Source organism: Bactrocera dorsalis, chromosome 5, assembly GCF_023373825.1.
Source record: "Bactrocera dorsalis isolate Fly_Bdor chromosome 5, ASM2337382v1, whole genome shotgun sequence".
In the NCBI taxonomy this organism is placed as follows: domain Eukaryota; kingdom Metazoa; phylum Arthropoda; class Insecta; order Diptera; family Tephritidae; genus Bactrocera; species Bactrocera dorsalis.
The window spans coordinates 35,879,343-35,893,896 of record NC_064307.1 but is presented as its reverse complement, the minus strand read 5'-3'; the positions used below and the strand labels follow the sequence as shown (position 1 = coordinate 35,893,896).

The following is a 14,554-nucleotide window of genomic DNA, read 5'->3' as shown; positions in this document are numbered from 1 at the left end:
TACATGTACATATATAAGCTATATTTATATATATATATTTATTTATATTATATTCGGTCGAATATTATTCAATAATGAAAGCTGGGTCTCAAGACGGGTGATGTGGTGTTGCGAATAGGACGCTCCGTGACCCGATTATGATGACCATGAGTTGAGCGAAGCGAACCACATTCTTTATAGAACGTGATTTTTCGTAATAAAAATGAAGGTGTTGGCCTCTTCATGATGAAATGCCAACAATACTGAACAAAATAACATGACAGCTGAACATGACTCACGCGTGGTCTGTTAAAAAGAGGCTATTGAAAAAAATAAGAGAACAGCATGAAGGGCTGAGTGGATTTAGTCATGTCTGCCCGTCCGTCCGTTTAACTGCATATACGCGAACTAGTCTTGAGATATCGGTGTTAAATTGCACACGTCCTTTTTTTGTCAAGAAACAGAAATTTGGCATGGATTTGTCTAAAGCAATGGAGCAATCTCCCAAAAAATTACTCAGATCAAAACCAAATGTACATACATACATATGTATGTACCAACATATATATTGTATATGAATATTATGTGGTTATTATAACTGGCAAACACCGGCGCACGTGGATAAATAAGTATGTAGATATGTAATAATAAACAATAATTATATATAAATATAAAAAAACGTGTGTGTATATGTATGTACTTTAAAAGAATTCAACATAGTTAAAATGTTAATTTGTACGAATAACAAATATGAATGCAAGAACAATAGCGTGTGTTGTGCACTCGAAAACTAAGAAAAAACAATAAAAAAGAAATGCAAACACAAAACTTTGTATGAATATAGTACATACAGGTATGTATATGTATGTATGTACATATGTATGTATGGCTGAACATTTAAGAAGCAATAGTAAGTTATTAGGCTCAGCAGCTTACCGCTACTCTGTCAAGAGCATGTTGCTTTTGTGACGTCATAACAGCAGAGGATTTTCGCAGACGGAAATCGGGCGCATTCGTTTTCCTGCATATTCGTTATAAATGTTTTCAGTACATACATGTGCATAAGTATAGTTGCGTCCATGTACATAGCTGCGAGCGTGTGTGTACTTTTGCGTTTAGATATGTACATGCATACGTATGTATTTGCGTGTCTATGTTCGCAAGCAGCGGCCGCTCCATAGCGAAAGCAGCAAAGATATGATTGCCGAGCAGTCGCGCCTCCTGAGGGTGGCAATCGGCATTCAGCTCGCAATAATCGCCAAAAACCATTAATGGATCGCAGTCGAAGTTTTGAATTTGTATCGAGAAGATCGGCACTCTGTCTGAAAAGCAATTTATACGTGCTCTTAACAAAATATGAAAATTTCGCGTATTATGAAATGTAGAAGCATGGGTGGTTCGATAAGTAAAATCGTGTTTTGCTAAAATAAATTTTTACGAACTTTTGTGGTCATAAAAAAACAGAATTTGTCATTTACAACGAAACAAGTATGTAAATATGTATTTGGGAGTTGAACAATATTGAGGCGTGATTCGGTAATAAAACAGTAAATTGTCAATGGTGATAAATATAATAAAAGAAAACGCTCAATGATTCAATTTGATAAGCGTAAATAGCGAAAAAATTAAGTGGTGAAAAGCAACTGTTTAAAAAATATATGAAGAATAGTTAAAACGTGAATACTGATGTTGTCTTATATTAAGACTAATTAAATAAATAAATGTTAAACAAGTAAATGTTTGAAGGTAAGAAATACATAAGTTAAGAGTACATGATCATTTCCTTGAAAGAAAGTGAATGATATCAACACTAATAAACTTAGTGTCGTTTTCTCAATGTCACGTTAGTAGTCATCTGTCAACTAAGGTTAACTTAATCAAGAAAGAATCGGTAAAGAATATTTTATTTTAACCAGAATTTAACTGATGGCTACTAACCAAACCTTAGTCGTTATTTATTGTTGAATACCTAATTCCATTTGATCATAAGTATAGTAAAGTGAGAGCGGGTCAAAAGGAGAGTTAGCAAACACAGATGGGCACATTTTCATAATTCTAGTTAACACTTTTGAAGCATTTTTTTAACAGATAATAAAAAAACCAACATAACTGAATTGATATTTTATATTAGGCAGCTGAAAGGGAAATAAAAGATAATGTCAACGCCATAACCTTATTGTATAAAACATAGCGGAAGATTATGAGATTATTATGAAGAATATTTTATTAAGATGGAACGATATACATCTGTATGTTTTATTTACAATAAAGATCATTTCAATATTAGAGTTAATTCAATTGCCATTTTTTCTGATTTCTCACAATATCCGACTAAAAATTGCTAAAAGTAAAGTTATTTTTAGACATAAACCACTTCACATAATTCCAGAAAAGTAGTGTAAATCTATTACGTGAGAAAATACGCTCACTAAAAACTTATTGCAATAAATTGATTGTTTCGTTAGTTTAATGGCATGTTAGCGACCAAAGTTCACCCACATCAAAATCCTCCAATTCAAACACGAAAAAGTCATTAATCATGGCTCTACAGCGTCCGGCATTGACTATAACATTATGACCAGTTTCATATTTGAGCTTCATCGCTGAACAACAGTTTTTTGTGAAAATCGGAATCGGTGGCCATCTCGTTACGGGTCCATTCTCCGAACGTGTGTCGCGTTTGACGATCGTTCGTCTTCAATTCTTATACGAGTTGGTTTTTATAAGCTTGCAAATCAAGATCCTTTCGTAACATCTTCCATAAAGTGAATGGGCACAGCTCTAATTGTTGCGATCCATGGTTGCTCGATTTATGGACTCTGCCGAGCGATTATGCCGGCGAAATACTTGACTAATATATTTGCATGATTTGCTAATATTGCTCCGGACTAAGTCTATTCATTATGAAATGGCGAACCAAACTGAGTATAAATCAAGTAACAGCCTTCAAAAAGACCAACTCCGAAAGAAGTATTCTTCTTCTTCTTTATTGGCGTATACACCATTTCCGCGATTATAGCCGAGTTTACAACAGCGTAAGGCTAGTGTGTCCTTTTCATTGCGGGTGTTTTTTACGTGGCGCGTTTCAAACCCAACGCACAATCCTGGGAGAAATGATTCGCCTTCTTATTTTAGCTCACCTTCAAATGGATATTTTATAGCTACCTAGAAGATACTTGGCCAAAAGCCGGAAGTCGTGAACTGTTTGAACCATATGTATATAAAATAATCGTTTCTAACTACTCCCAAGTGAATGGCGCTTATTGAAAACCACATGTCTAAGCAAACACCACATTTAGCTGTTCAGTTAGTATCTTGCAAATTTTATTTCATATGCTGGGTTACCATAACATGTGGTTGAAAAAAGACATAACTCGTAAAGAAGAATGTACATCTTAATCACATCTAATGATTCCAAATGAGACAAGAAATGCTCTAGCTTAGTTTTAGTTAAAATTCGTTTATCATTGATAGAAACAACGCGGTTGAATTCGCCGGCAGAGTCCATCTGCCAATGAATCTGTTGCAATTTGGTTTACAGCTTTGAAAAACTATTTTCATTTTTCATCTAAATACAGGATTCAAGTCTTGAGCAGATCGCTCTTGTGTACTTGAGAAAAGCGGGAATTCAATGATAATATTTTGAGTATTTCATCTCAAGCAGTGATACCTAATTTACTGCTTTAACTGCTTTGCTGTCACCATAAATTGGTGCAAAAAGTGATCTGTCAAGTTAAACAAATTTTAATTAGAAATTTCGAAATATGCATTTGTTTTGGACGATTTCTACTATTAATGAGCTTCATTTATGACTAGAATTGTACTAAGTGTTTTTGTCAGCTTTTTCAAAAATTTCTTTTAACTATAAAAGTATTGAACAGCAACTGTTTCTAAGCAAAAACGCTTTCACGGTTTTGGTTTTAATAGTCATGTAAATTTTTTGCTTGTCCATTCAACAGCATTGCTAACTTTTATTTAACAATTTTCTCAAGTCTACGTAAAACAATTTGTATTAGTATACATAGAGAATAGAAGAATAATACAATTGAAGAAATTTAGCATTAAAGGGAGTAATTCCCTTTGTATCACTTGTCAAAACAATTAAACACTAGAATTTTATATAAGTATACTTGCTCGTGTATATTATGACATACTTGTATGCATGTAAAAACAGGTCGATGACAAATTAGCAAATATTTGAATAAAACTCTTTTGCGCTAAGAATATTAATATACGAGTCTGCCGATGAGGTTGACACTTTCTCTAAAGTTTATTTCAGATTAATAATTTATGGTACGAGTATTTTAAATTTATAATCAATCGCCAGTTTTAGGTACGTGGAAAAGTGAAAAGGAAAGCGATGCAAATTCTTATATTCATTATAAATTCAAGATTCATTAACAAGTACAATTTCGAACCGATTCTATTAATTCTTTGTTGTAAATGAAATTATATTATATTATTATATTGGCTATACCAAAGCTTTAATACCTTTCACTGATGTGTCTCTTAAAGTAAAAGCTGATATAAAAGGAGTTTTAACTTGATCATTCAGTTTTTATGGAAGTTGTATGTTAGAGTAGTCCGGAATAAACAATTTCTTCAGAGATTGTACCATTGCACTGGACAATAATCCACGCCAGATTTGCGTGAAGGTATCTCGCTAAATAAGTTTTCCATACAAGCACTTGATTCCGATCGTTTAGTTTGTTTGATACCTATATTCTATATTTGTTCGATATCGGTTCCGATAAAAGAGCAGTTTCATAAAGAGAATAAATAAGCAAAATTTTGGATCAATATTGCAAAAGCTGAGGGCGTTGTTCCCATACAGGGTTCGTCCGGAAAGAATTAGAACTGAGTTGATTTAAAAAAATTTATTGAACCAATCGTTACAATTCTTTGAAAATTTTTAAAACAGGCTCCTTCTGCGCAGATGCAGCGCTGCCAGCGCGACTTTCAAGCAATGAAGGCGTTACGGAAAGCATTCTCCGGAAAAACCTTGACAACCGAGGTGCATGCTGTTTGGATCCCCTTTGTCGTCTCAAAATGCGTGTGCCAATTGGAAAACTGCCTCTTTATCTCGGGATCATACTCAAAGATCCATTTCTCCTCACCTATGATTACGTTATTCAAAAATTGGGGGTCACTTTCACACATGTTCTAATTTTCTTTTGCACACTTCCACTCGCTGCAATTTCTGATCGTTAGCGAGCACTTTTGGGACCATCTTCGCGCACACCTTGTGCATGTTCAAGTGCTCCATCACAATGTCATGAACCACAAATTTTGATAAATTTAACATTTGGGCTATTAAACGAATACTTAGTCGACGGTCTGAGTTCAAAACTTTGCGTACACGAGTCACATAGTAGGTGTTTGTCAAAGTCGCAGGTCTTCCAGCAAGGTCTTCATCAGCGACCTCTTCCCGGCACTCCAAAAAGGCCTGGTGCCACCGAAACACACCACTTCTTGCTAAAGCAACATCTGGGAAAGCCTGCTTGATCATATCAAACGTCCCCGTCGCATATTTACCGAGTTTCACACAGAAGTTAATCGCGTACCTCTGCTCTAACGAACGCTTGGACTGCTCATCGTTCCATCTACTGCTGTATTCGCCGTTTCCAATGCGCCATAAATATTTCGCAGAACACTTTTCCCGAAAACTCGTAATGAGTCGGCATCAGCTGTTGTCACCGTCCACGACTCTGCACTATATAGCAGAACGAGGATGGTGACTTGTACAATTTGATTTTTGTTTGTCGAGAGAGAACTTTACTTTTCAATTGTCTACAAAAGTTCAAAGTAGCACCTGTTGGCATGATTTATTTTGCGTTGATTTCGAGGCTGACATTGTTGTTGATTCCAAGATAGACGAAATTATCTACAACTTCGAAGTTATGACTGTCAACACTGACATGGGAGCCAAGTCACGATTGCGACGACTGTTTACTTGACGACAGGAGATATTTCTTCTTGTCCTCATTCAACCAAAATATATGCTAAACAATTAATTAGTAATAACACGAATAAAAGCATTAATTAACTGCTGAAGCATGTACCTATTGATAGAATGTATACATTTGCAGATAGCATAACTCAATTGGTGTGTGTAAGTTTGCAAAGATAAAACAAAATTATGTCGCTCGATTAATCAAAGGTGTCAAACTAAAAAGCACGATTATTGCTATGTGATAATCACTTAACCCTCTAATGCATGAATTTTTGTTTCGACTGTGATTTTTATATTAGACTATATTCAGGTCTGTGAAGACGAATCTGATGTTAGTTTTTCGATTTGTCAATTTGTGTACCTTTTACAGGTAAAATAAAAATCCCGCCTCAAGGCGGACCTATGCATTAACCCTTATTGTTCATATAAATTTATGTTTTCATTTCTTCTTTATTGTGATATTTGAAAAAACAATCTTTTGCCGTTGAATTGCATAAATTAATTTTACATTTAATGCAAAATGCCTGAGTTTCTGATTTGCATCCACGAAATTTGCACATTTTTTTGAGTGAGCGGTCCAAAAACTTACACCAGTGTCCTATTTGATCGTATCTTATATTTTCTGATAGGTGATACGTCTTTTTAGCTTTTGGTGGAGGTGTTAAAGACGATGGACGACCACGTTTTACAGGTTTTGTCGAACCAATCAAACAAAGTGTTTCTGCCACTTCTGATCTGAAGTCAGGAAGTTTACACTTTAGGACGTCCTTATTTAGTCGGTTATAAAGACAATATGCATTCACCATACTCACGTCCAGCATGTGGTAAAATAATTTATTTGTCCATTTTCTGGTTTTCATTTTTATGTGGTATCGACCAATCAATCCGTCAACCAAATCCACACCACCCATATGCTGGTTGTATTCTTTCACAATAGCTGGACAATCCACCTCAACATTTTGTTTCAATTTTCGATCCCAACGATTTGCCTTTAAGGAATATGAACTTTCATTATGTACAATTGCATCTGTTCCTACGTAGGTGGATAACAGACGAACTGCTCTTGTGTCGTACCACAAAACGCTGCTTATGTCTACTCCAAAAACACTTCCCACGTATTCTTCATTATACCCACGTGCTACTTTTTTTGATTGCAGCTCTGCGTCTGTGGAAAGTTTTATATTTGGTACTCGATTTCCTCGCACTGTACCTAAACTGTGAATTCCGCGACTTCTCATATATAATAGCAATCCCAATGAGGTATAAAAGTTGTCAAAGTAAATAATATGATTGGCATTGTTTGGTATGACTTGTGACAACCTAACTACAACATTGGATGCAGCACCAAGATCTGGACAATTTGGCAAAATTTTGTTATCGCCGGCGCCACAATAAACTTCAAAGGAATACGAATATCCAAAGGAATCGCAAATCACGAATAGTTTCGCTCCCCATTTGTGAGGTTTTGCTGGCATATATTGCCTCACTGGGTTTCCACTCATTTTCGTGGCACACATTTGCTCATCAACGCAAAGTCTCTGCCGCATTGGAACTGAAGAAAAACGTTGGTTGAAATGTTTTACTAGCGGCCTTATTTTATACAAGAGGTCATAACCAGGTTGACCTTTCTCTATACGAGACGCATCATTATTGAAATGCAAGTGGTTTCTAATTTCTTCAAATCGATTGCATGTCATGGATAAACGTATCGGATCTAATCCGTATTGTCCCCAATATGAGCGACTGTTAGGAAAGCGATAAACAGACGTAAACAACAATATTCCCAAAAACTTACGCAGCTCTTGGTGATCGATACAAAACTTTGAAGATATATCTTTTTGCTTGGCATACAAGTTCATCTGTAAGGCTATTGCCTGCAAAATTTTTATTAAAAATTTAATAAACTGTTATATATTAGAAATTACCTTCAGAAAGTCTTCGGTCACAAAATATGCAAAGCAGTCGTAAGGTGTTTTTAAACATTTTAAAAAATCCGGCATGTCCTGGCCTTGAAAAGCCAAATCTGCAACACTCAGCTGAAGTTTTTTCTTCTTCCAAAGAATCGATCTTATCGCACTCATATCGTTTCTCAAATCACTTGCAGCTGGTAGGACTCCGATTTTTTCTTGCGATTCTAATGCTTTGTGCACAGAACGTGTCACTGTCGACGGTAAGAATACACTAGAAGTAACGTCACAAACAGGCAATGGAGGAATCGGTGGCAGCTCAATTATTTCAGCATTTTCTTCAAAGTCTGTCACATTCAAACTGCATTCGATTGCGTTTCGCATCATTTCTGAGGAGTTTAGCATTGCATCAATGATCGTATCATTTTCCGGTAGTGAGTAGGTTGGATCCATATCAGAATCGTCACTATCAAAATCGCATTCATTGTCGGAAGTATCAGTTACCAATTGCGACTCTTCGAAATATTGTCGAATTTCTTCATCCGTCATATGGGTCTTAGAATAACGCGACATATCTGATTATTATTCAATAATAAAATAAGAAAAATTTTCAATTGTATCACAAACATTTCATTTTACTTGAAAAAGGTAGGCAGCGCAATGCATGAGTCCGCCTCAAGGCGGAGTTCAATATTTTCGAATTTACTCACCTGCTATTAGTTTTTTTATTATAAATCGAACACTATCATAAAGAGCACAAAATTCCACACCCGTAAGTATTTTTTTCAACTTGAAACGACACAAGAATTTATATTTCTTGTTGTTCAGAAAATTGTGTTGATTGCAAAAATAATTAAATTGGCGGGAAAGTGCTAATCTGTCACTTCAAATTGACAGTACGTCAAAACTAGAAGTAGTATTGCCAATCTGAAAAAACCATTACGTAAGTTGAACTTTAAGCGTTCTTTTGAAAAAAAATCCGAATTTTAATATTAAAAGAAATATTTTATATCTGATTTTGAAAACACCCCGTCTGTAGGCAGGCATATGCACTAGAGGGTTAAACTTTTTCATAAATAATGTACATATAAGTTTGCGTTGAGTAAAGAATATTTTGAAAGCGCTCAATATTTTGTCTATATATTCATATTCATATTTGGATTTTTCTCATGATTTTTTGTTTTGTCGATGATATCGCTTGTATAAATTTTGTTTTCACTTATAAGAAAAGTTAATTAAATTAAGGCCTTCGCGTTTGAATTTCGAATTTGAGTCGAAGATTTTGGGAAATATATCTTCACAATAATATCCGCATTCCTGCTTTCCTCAAACCACCATCAAACCAAGATATAAGCCTAAGGTCTTGTAAAAAGTAAAACCCACCATTTAATATAAGAGGTCAGGTGTAGTCAGAGACATAATCTTTAAGGTAATGGCTGTTTGTGCTGATCCAGTTCCAACCGAAGCTCCTTTCGTTGACCATTAAATTCAAACCAACCAAAAAACTAGTTTTATTATGGGGTTACTTGTGTTTTCTCGTGTAAAAAACAGCCTTTTTCCAACAATTTTTTTTTCTCATAAAAAAATTAAATATTTTTTTAAGATTTTTTATTGCTACAAACATACACAATAGACAAGAAAATTCTGAAATTTTTAGAAAAAAATATTTTACTCTCGGCCATTGCGACGCTATTTCCGGTGACTCCTCTAAAAAAAGAAAAGAAAGAAAAAAGATACAGGATATGTCGAAAATATTTGTCGGCTTTAGTTGAAACTTTTAAAGAATATTTCTAAAATATTATACCTGAAAAAATGATAAAATTAATTTTTTGAAAATTCTGACTAACCCTAACCGCACACCACCGTAGAATTGAAACTTAGTTATAGCTATAATAGGGTAAAAAACTTTGCTTAAGAGATAGAATTCATGGCATCAACTTTGTTTTGCATAAAAAGCGCAATGCTTAATCATAACGGGCAGTAGAGGGAGGAATCGAATGGGTTCGCCACTGCGTATACTTGTTTTTTTATCATATGCAAACAATGCATTTGTAACACACTTAGATCACTGCTACACATCGCCCTCTGCCTTGATTCGAGTTTTTGTTGATACATTTGTTAGAATGCTTGCAATTTCTATGAGAACGCTTTGCCAGATTAATCTTTTGTTGAAGAATTTGTTATAATTGTGGAAAAGTATATGAAATTGTCTTGTGGATAGAGAAAATACTTTGTGGTCTTTAGCTTGACCAATTTAGCTCAAGTCAAGATAAATGATGATGATACTTACAAATAAAAGTGCATTGTGTGATCAACCCTGTTTCAAATAAAAATCATAATTCTTTCTCAAGAAACATCTCTAATATGGTTCCTTTGTTGCCAACAGCAATATCCTTTCATCGATCTGGCTAGAATTACTCTGCGAAACAATGTACATAAGACCTCGAAGAATTTGAGATCACATTCCTGACGTTTCCACTGATTCTAACACAGCTCATAATCTCTGAAATGTAGAGGATGCAATTAAATGCAAAATTAAAGTTTAATTCTATTTTATCACGTTGTTTGTCAGCGATAAACTCCAAGACTATTAAACGCATTGCAATGAAGTTGTGTACTCTGTGTGTGATCCACTTGATCTAACTTAAAAGATAGCATAGTTTATATCGGTATTTATAATAGCAAATACTTTTTATTGAAAATTATTTGTTAAAGTCATAAGTCACTTTGGCAAATGGACCACCAGGCATTGAGGCTTTCATATTGCCTTTAGCGATCCATAAAAATATCGGAAGTGTCTTGAACAATAAAATTTCAAAACCATATTCCGCGAAGCATAGCCCAAAACAACACTAAATTTGAATCCAATGACAGACCTTGCCGGAAATCACTTTTGTTCATCAAAAATATTACCAGAAGTATGTTTGAAGCAACCATTTTAAATGGAAAATTTTAAGCAAAAGTAATTTTACTTTACCTTTCGCTAAGCTACAGTTTCCAATTGCGTATGGTGTATATTTTTTATGAATGTTCTTCAAAATGTCCAGCATGCACGGTATTATCTCTGCCTCAAGTTCTTCTGGAAAGGCTACTCGCTTGCTTTTTCGGTGCTTAAAATGTTCTTTTAACCGGGATCCCCAATCATAGACAAGTGGAGACTTAAAGCCTTTCAACACTTAAGGCCTAACTATAATATGCATATGCAGCCGTATGTTACTGTCAAAAAATTAACGAAAAGCCTGTCAAATGCATAAGGAACGGAGAGTAGACTTTTGAATGACTATAATGTGCTTACATGCAGAAGAGAAAATGGTCAATAAACAATTCGTGTTTTGATTTTATATTTCGTCTGGATTTTGCAAAAATGACTAGAAAATTAAAATATTTAAAAACAATTAAAATGCTTACTTCTCTGTTAGACGGAATATGCATATTAACAAAAATTAGTGAAATTAAAAAGAAGAGTTCGGTCATGTTCAGTGAGGGAAATAAACAGGAAGAGAGGTAGGATGGTTTTGTTGTACGATTCCTAGAAATGAAGGGGATTGACCACATATTTTTTTTTATATACACGCGATGGAAATAAAATGCATCTTTTTTGTCGTAAAAACATTTCTTTTTTCAGTATTTTCGACTAAACTTTGTATAAAATATTCGCCGTCCTACATCTTCAAATTCAAAATGATGTATCTGTTGACAAAAAGCGAAAACAGCTGATTCCGTACGGAACATGCGATCAGTTTCGCATTTTGCTTAAGCAAATGACGTTTGACAAAACTTAACGAAACTTGATGTTAATCACATTATAAAGGGTGATTTTTTAAGAGCTTGATAACTTTTTTTTAAAAAAAAACGCATAAAATTTGCAAAATCTCATCGGTTCTTTATTTGAAACGTTAGATTGGTTCATGACATTTACTTTTTGAAGATAATTTCATTTAAATGTTGACCGCGGCTGCGTCTTAGGTGGTCCATTCGGAAAGTCCAATTTTGGGCAACTTTTTCGAGCATTTCGACCGGAATAGCCCGAATTTCTTCGGAAATGTTGTCTTCCAAAGCTGGAATAGTTGCTGGCTTATTTCTGTAGACTTTAGACTTGACGTAGCCCCACAAAAAATAGTCTAAAGGCGTTAAATCGCATGATCTTGGTGGCCAACTTACGGGTCCATTTCTTGAGATGAATTGTTGTCCGAAGTTTTCCCTCAAAATGGCCATAGAATCGCGAGCTGTGTGGCATGTAGCGCCATCTTGTTGAAACCACATGTCAACCAAGTTCAGTTCTTCCATTTTTGGCAACAAAAAGTTTGTTAGCATCGAACGATAGCGATCGCCATTCACCGTAACGTTGCGTCCAACAGCATCTTTGAAAAAATACGGTCCAATGATTCCACCAGCGTACAAACCACACCAAACAGTGCATTTTTCGGGATGCATGGGCAGTTCTTGAACGGCTTCTGGTTGCTCTTCACCCCAAATGCGGCAATTTTGCTTATTTACGTAGCCATTCAACCAGAAATGAGCCTCATCGCTGAACAAAATTTGTCGATAAAACACATTTCGAACCGAACACTGATTTTGGTAATAAAATTCAATGATTTGCAAGCGTTGCTCGTTAGTAAGTCTATTCATGATGAAATGTCAAAGCATACTGAGCATCTTTCTCTTTGACACCATGTCTGAAATCCCACGTGATCTGTCAAATACTAATGCATGAAAATCCTAACCTCAAAAAAATCACCCGTTAGTTGCAACATACAATTTGTGTGTATTCGGACAGTTGCTTACGCTGGCTTAAGCTAGCTTATTCACATTATAGTTAGGCCTTTACTGTCCACGCTGAAATTTATTTTTTGCAACGACTAGGCTAGCAATGACGCCTGGCTAATTGTATGTTTTCTGTAAGCTAGCGTAGTTATTCAGTAGTAGTTCTCAGGTTTTCTCTATCTTCTTCTTTATTTTCTTTCTTTTGCTGTTTGGCGCCAATTAGAGATTTCAAGTGTAGCCAATTTCTTCTCCACTTGGTCTTTCCAATGGAGTGCAGGTCTTTCTCTACCTCGACGTGTACAACGTCAAACACTCTCAGAGCTGAAGTGTTTTCATACACTCGGATGTCATGATAGCCGCTGTCTCTTAAATCGCTGAACTATGTCAACGTCGTCATAAATCTTCCTCACAAACTTTCTCTCGAAAATCCGTCACGTCGACTGATCAAATGTTGTCATCATCCATGCCTCTACACCAGATAGCTGGACGGGAATATTGAGTGACTCATAGAGTTTGGTCTTTGTTCGTTGAGAGAGGACTTTACTTGCCTACTCAGTCTGAAGTAGCACCTGTTGGCAAGAGTTAGTTGGAAGCTGACATTTTGTTTGTTGGTGACTGGTTCCAAGATAGTCGAAATTATCTACATCTTCGAAGTTATGATTGTCAACAGTGACGTTGGAGCCAAATCGCAAGTCCGACGACTGTTTGTTTGATGAAGGAGATATTTCGTCTTGCCCTTGTTCGCAATCAGACCCATTGGTTCCTCTTCCTTATCCACTCTGGAAAAAGCATAACTAATGGCGCCGTTGTTAAGGCCAATGATATCAATATAATCGGGATATGTCAGCAACTGTACACTCTTATAGCCTTCGCTATTGTATATTTACTTAGTAGTTCCCCTTGGAAAATGCTGGCTGAGTTTAATAGACAGATGGAGAGAGACATCCTAAGAGTATACCCCCGTACCTACTCCGCAGTCGGAATAGACTATCTCAGTCTCTTAATTCTCCCTCTCTATTAAACCACTTCTCCATTCACGTCTTAAGACGTAAAACGCCAAAAATTTCACGTTTTAATCATTCATTCTCAATCATTTATGTCAATTATGAGTTCGATTCGACACTCTCAACCTTATGACAAATCAAATACAACTAATATTTTAGATTGAATAATAATAATATTTTATTTACTTATTTTACTATAATCTGTACATCTGTTTGATTTATTTGCAGAATATCACCTTGAATTATGTGAACAAACACTGCCTTCACTTCCAAATAAGTTTTGCTTCAGGATTACAGCCTACAAGTATTATTTCGAGCACTTCCACCTTGAAACCAACGCTTACTATTACTGAGATAGCTCAGGGGAATTCAGAAGGAAAACTTTTGACGCAACGGAGGTTTTGTTCCAATCTTTCAACGGCGCAGCAGCACTTTTCGGTCTCCACTTAGCGGCCGTGTGTTGAAATGGTATTGCCATTTGGTTTGGCCTCTGACGGTCATAACGTAGCTGGCAACCAAACCATGGTCACCCCCACAGCACCACCCGCTTTCCTAATGCACGGCCACACAAACGTCTCCACTGTTGTGCCTGTCATACCAAGTCCCTACATCGATTTCATCGTTGTGAATGGCGACGATCGCTACATGATACGCTGCGAACGCAAGGCAGTGCTGGAAAACAGTGTTGAGTTGGCGAAGCTGATACGAGCTGGTCCAAATAGCGGTCGCAAGGGCGATAATCACTTTCAAATATCCAATGTGGACAAGAACGACTTCGAATTGGTCATACGGTTTTTAGAGACGAAATTCGTGCGGTATCGCGACCATTTGCATATACTGAAAATACTGGAGTTGGCCGATCGCTTCAATTGTCCCGATTTGGTGAGTAAATGCAAACATTCACAGGCCACGTGGGAAGCAGATAAATTTTTTCGTTGTTTTGTCTC

The 14,554-nt window shown here is 35.9% G+C and overlaps 1 protein-coding gene across 3 annotated transcripts in view; it reads left to right on the top strand.

Moving 5' to 3' along the window:
- The window catches only part of LOC105224649 (uncharacterized), a 40,115-nt gene that overhangs the window by 22,522 nt on the left and 3,039 nt on the right, over positions 1-14,554 (top strand). For 2 of the 3 annotated variants that reach the window (XM_049459250.1, XM_049459249.1), the window contains exon 2: positions 13,836-14,489. In XM_049459250.1, the coding sequence (XP_049315207.1) occupies positions 14,073-14,489 (417 nt within the window). In that variant the 5' untranslated portion in view covers positions 13,836-14,072. Of the gene's footprint in view, positions 1-1,144; positions 1,726-13,835; positions 14,490-14,554 lie in introns of those variants that run through there. The other variant, XM_049459248.1, reaches the window with a different exon arrangement.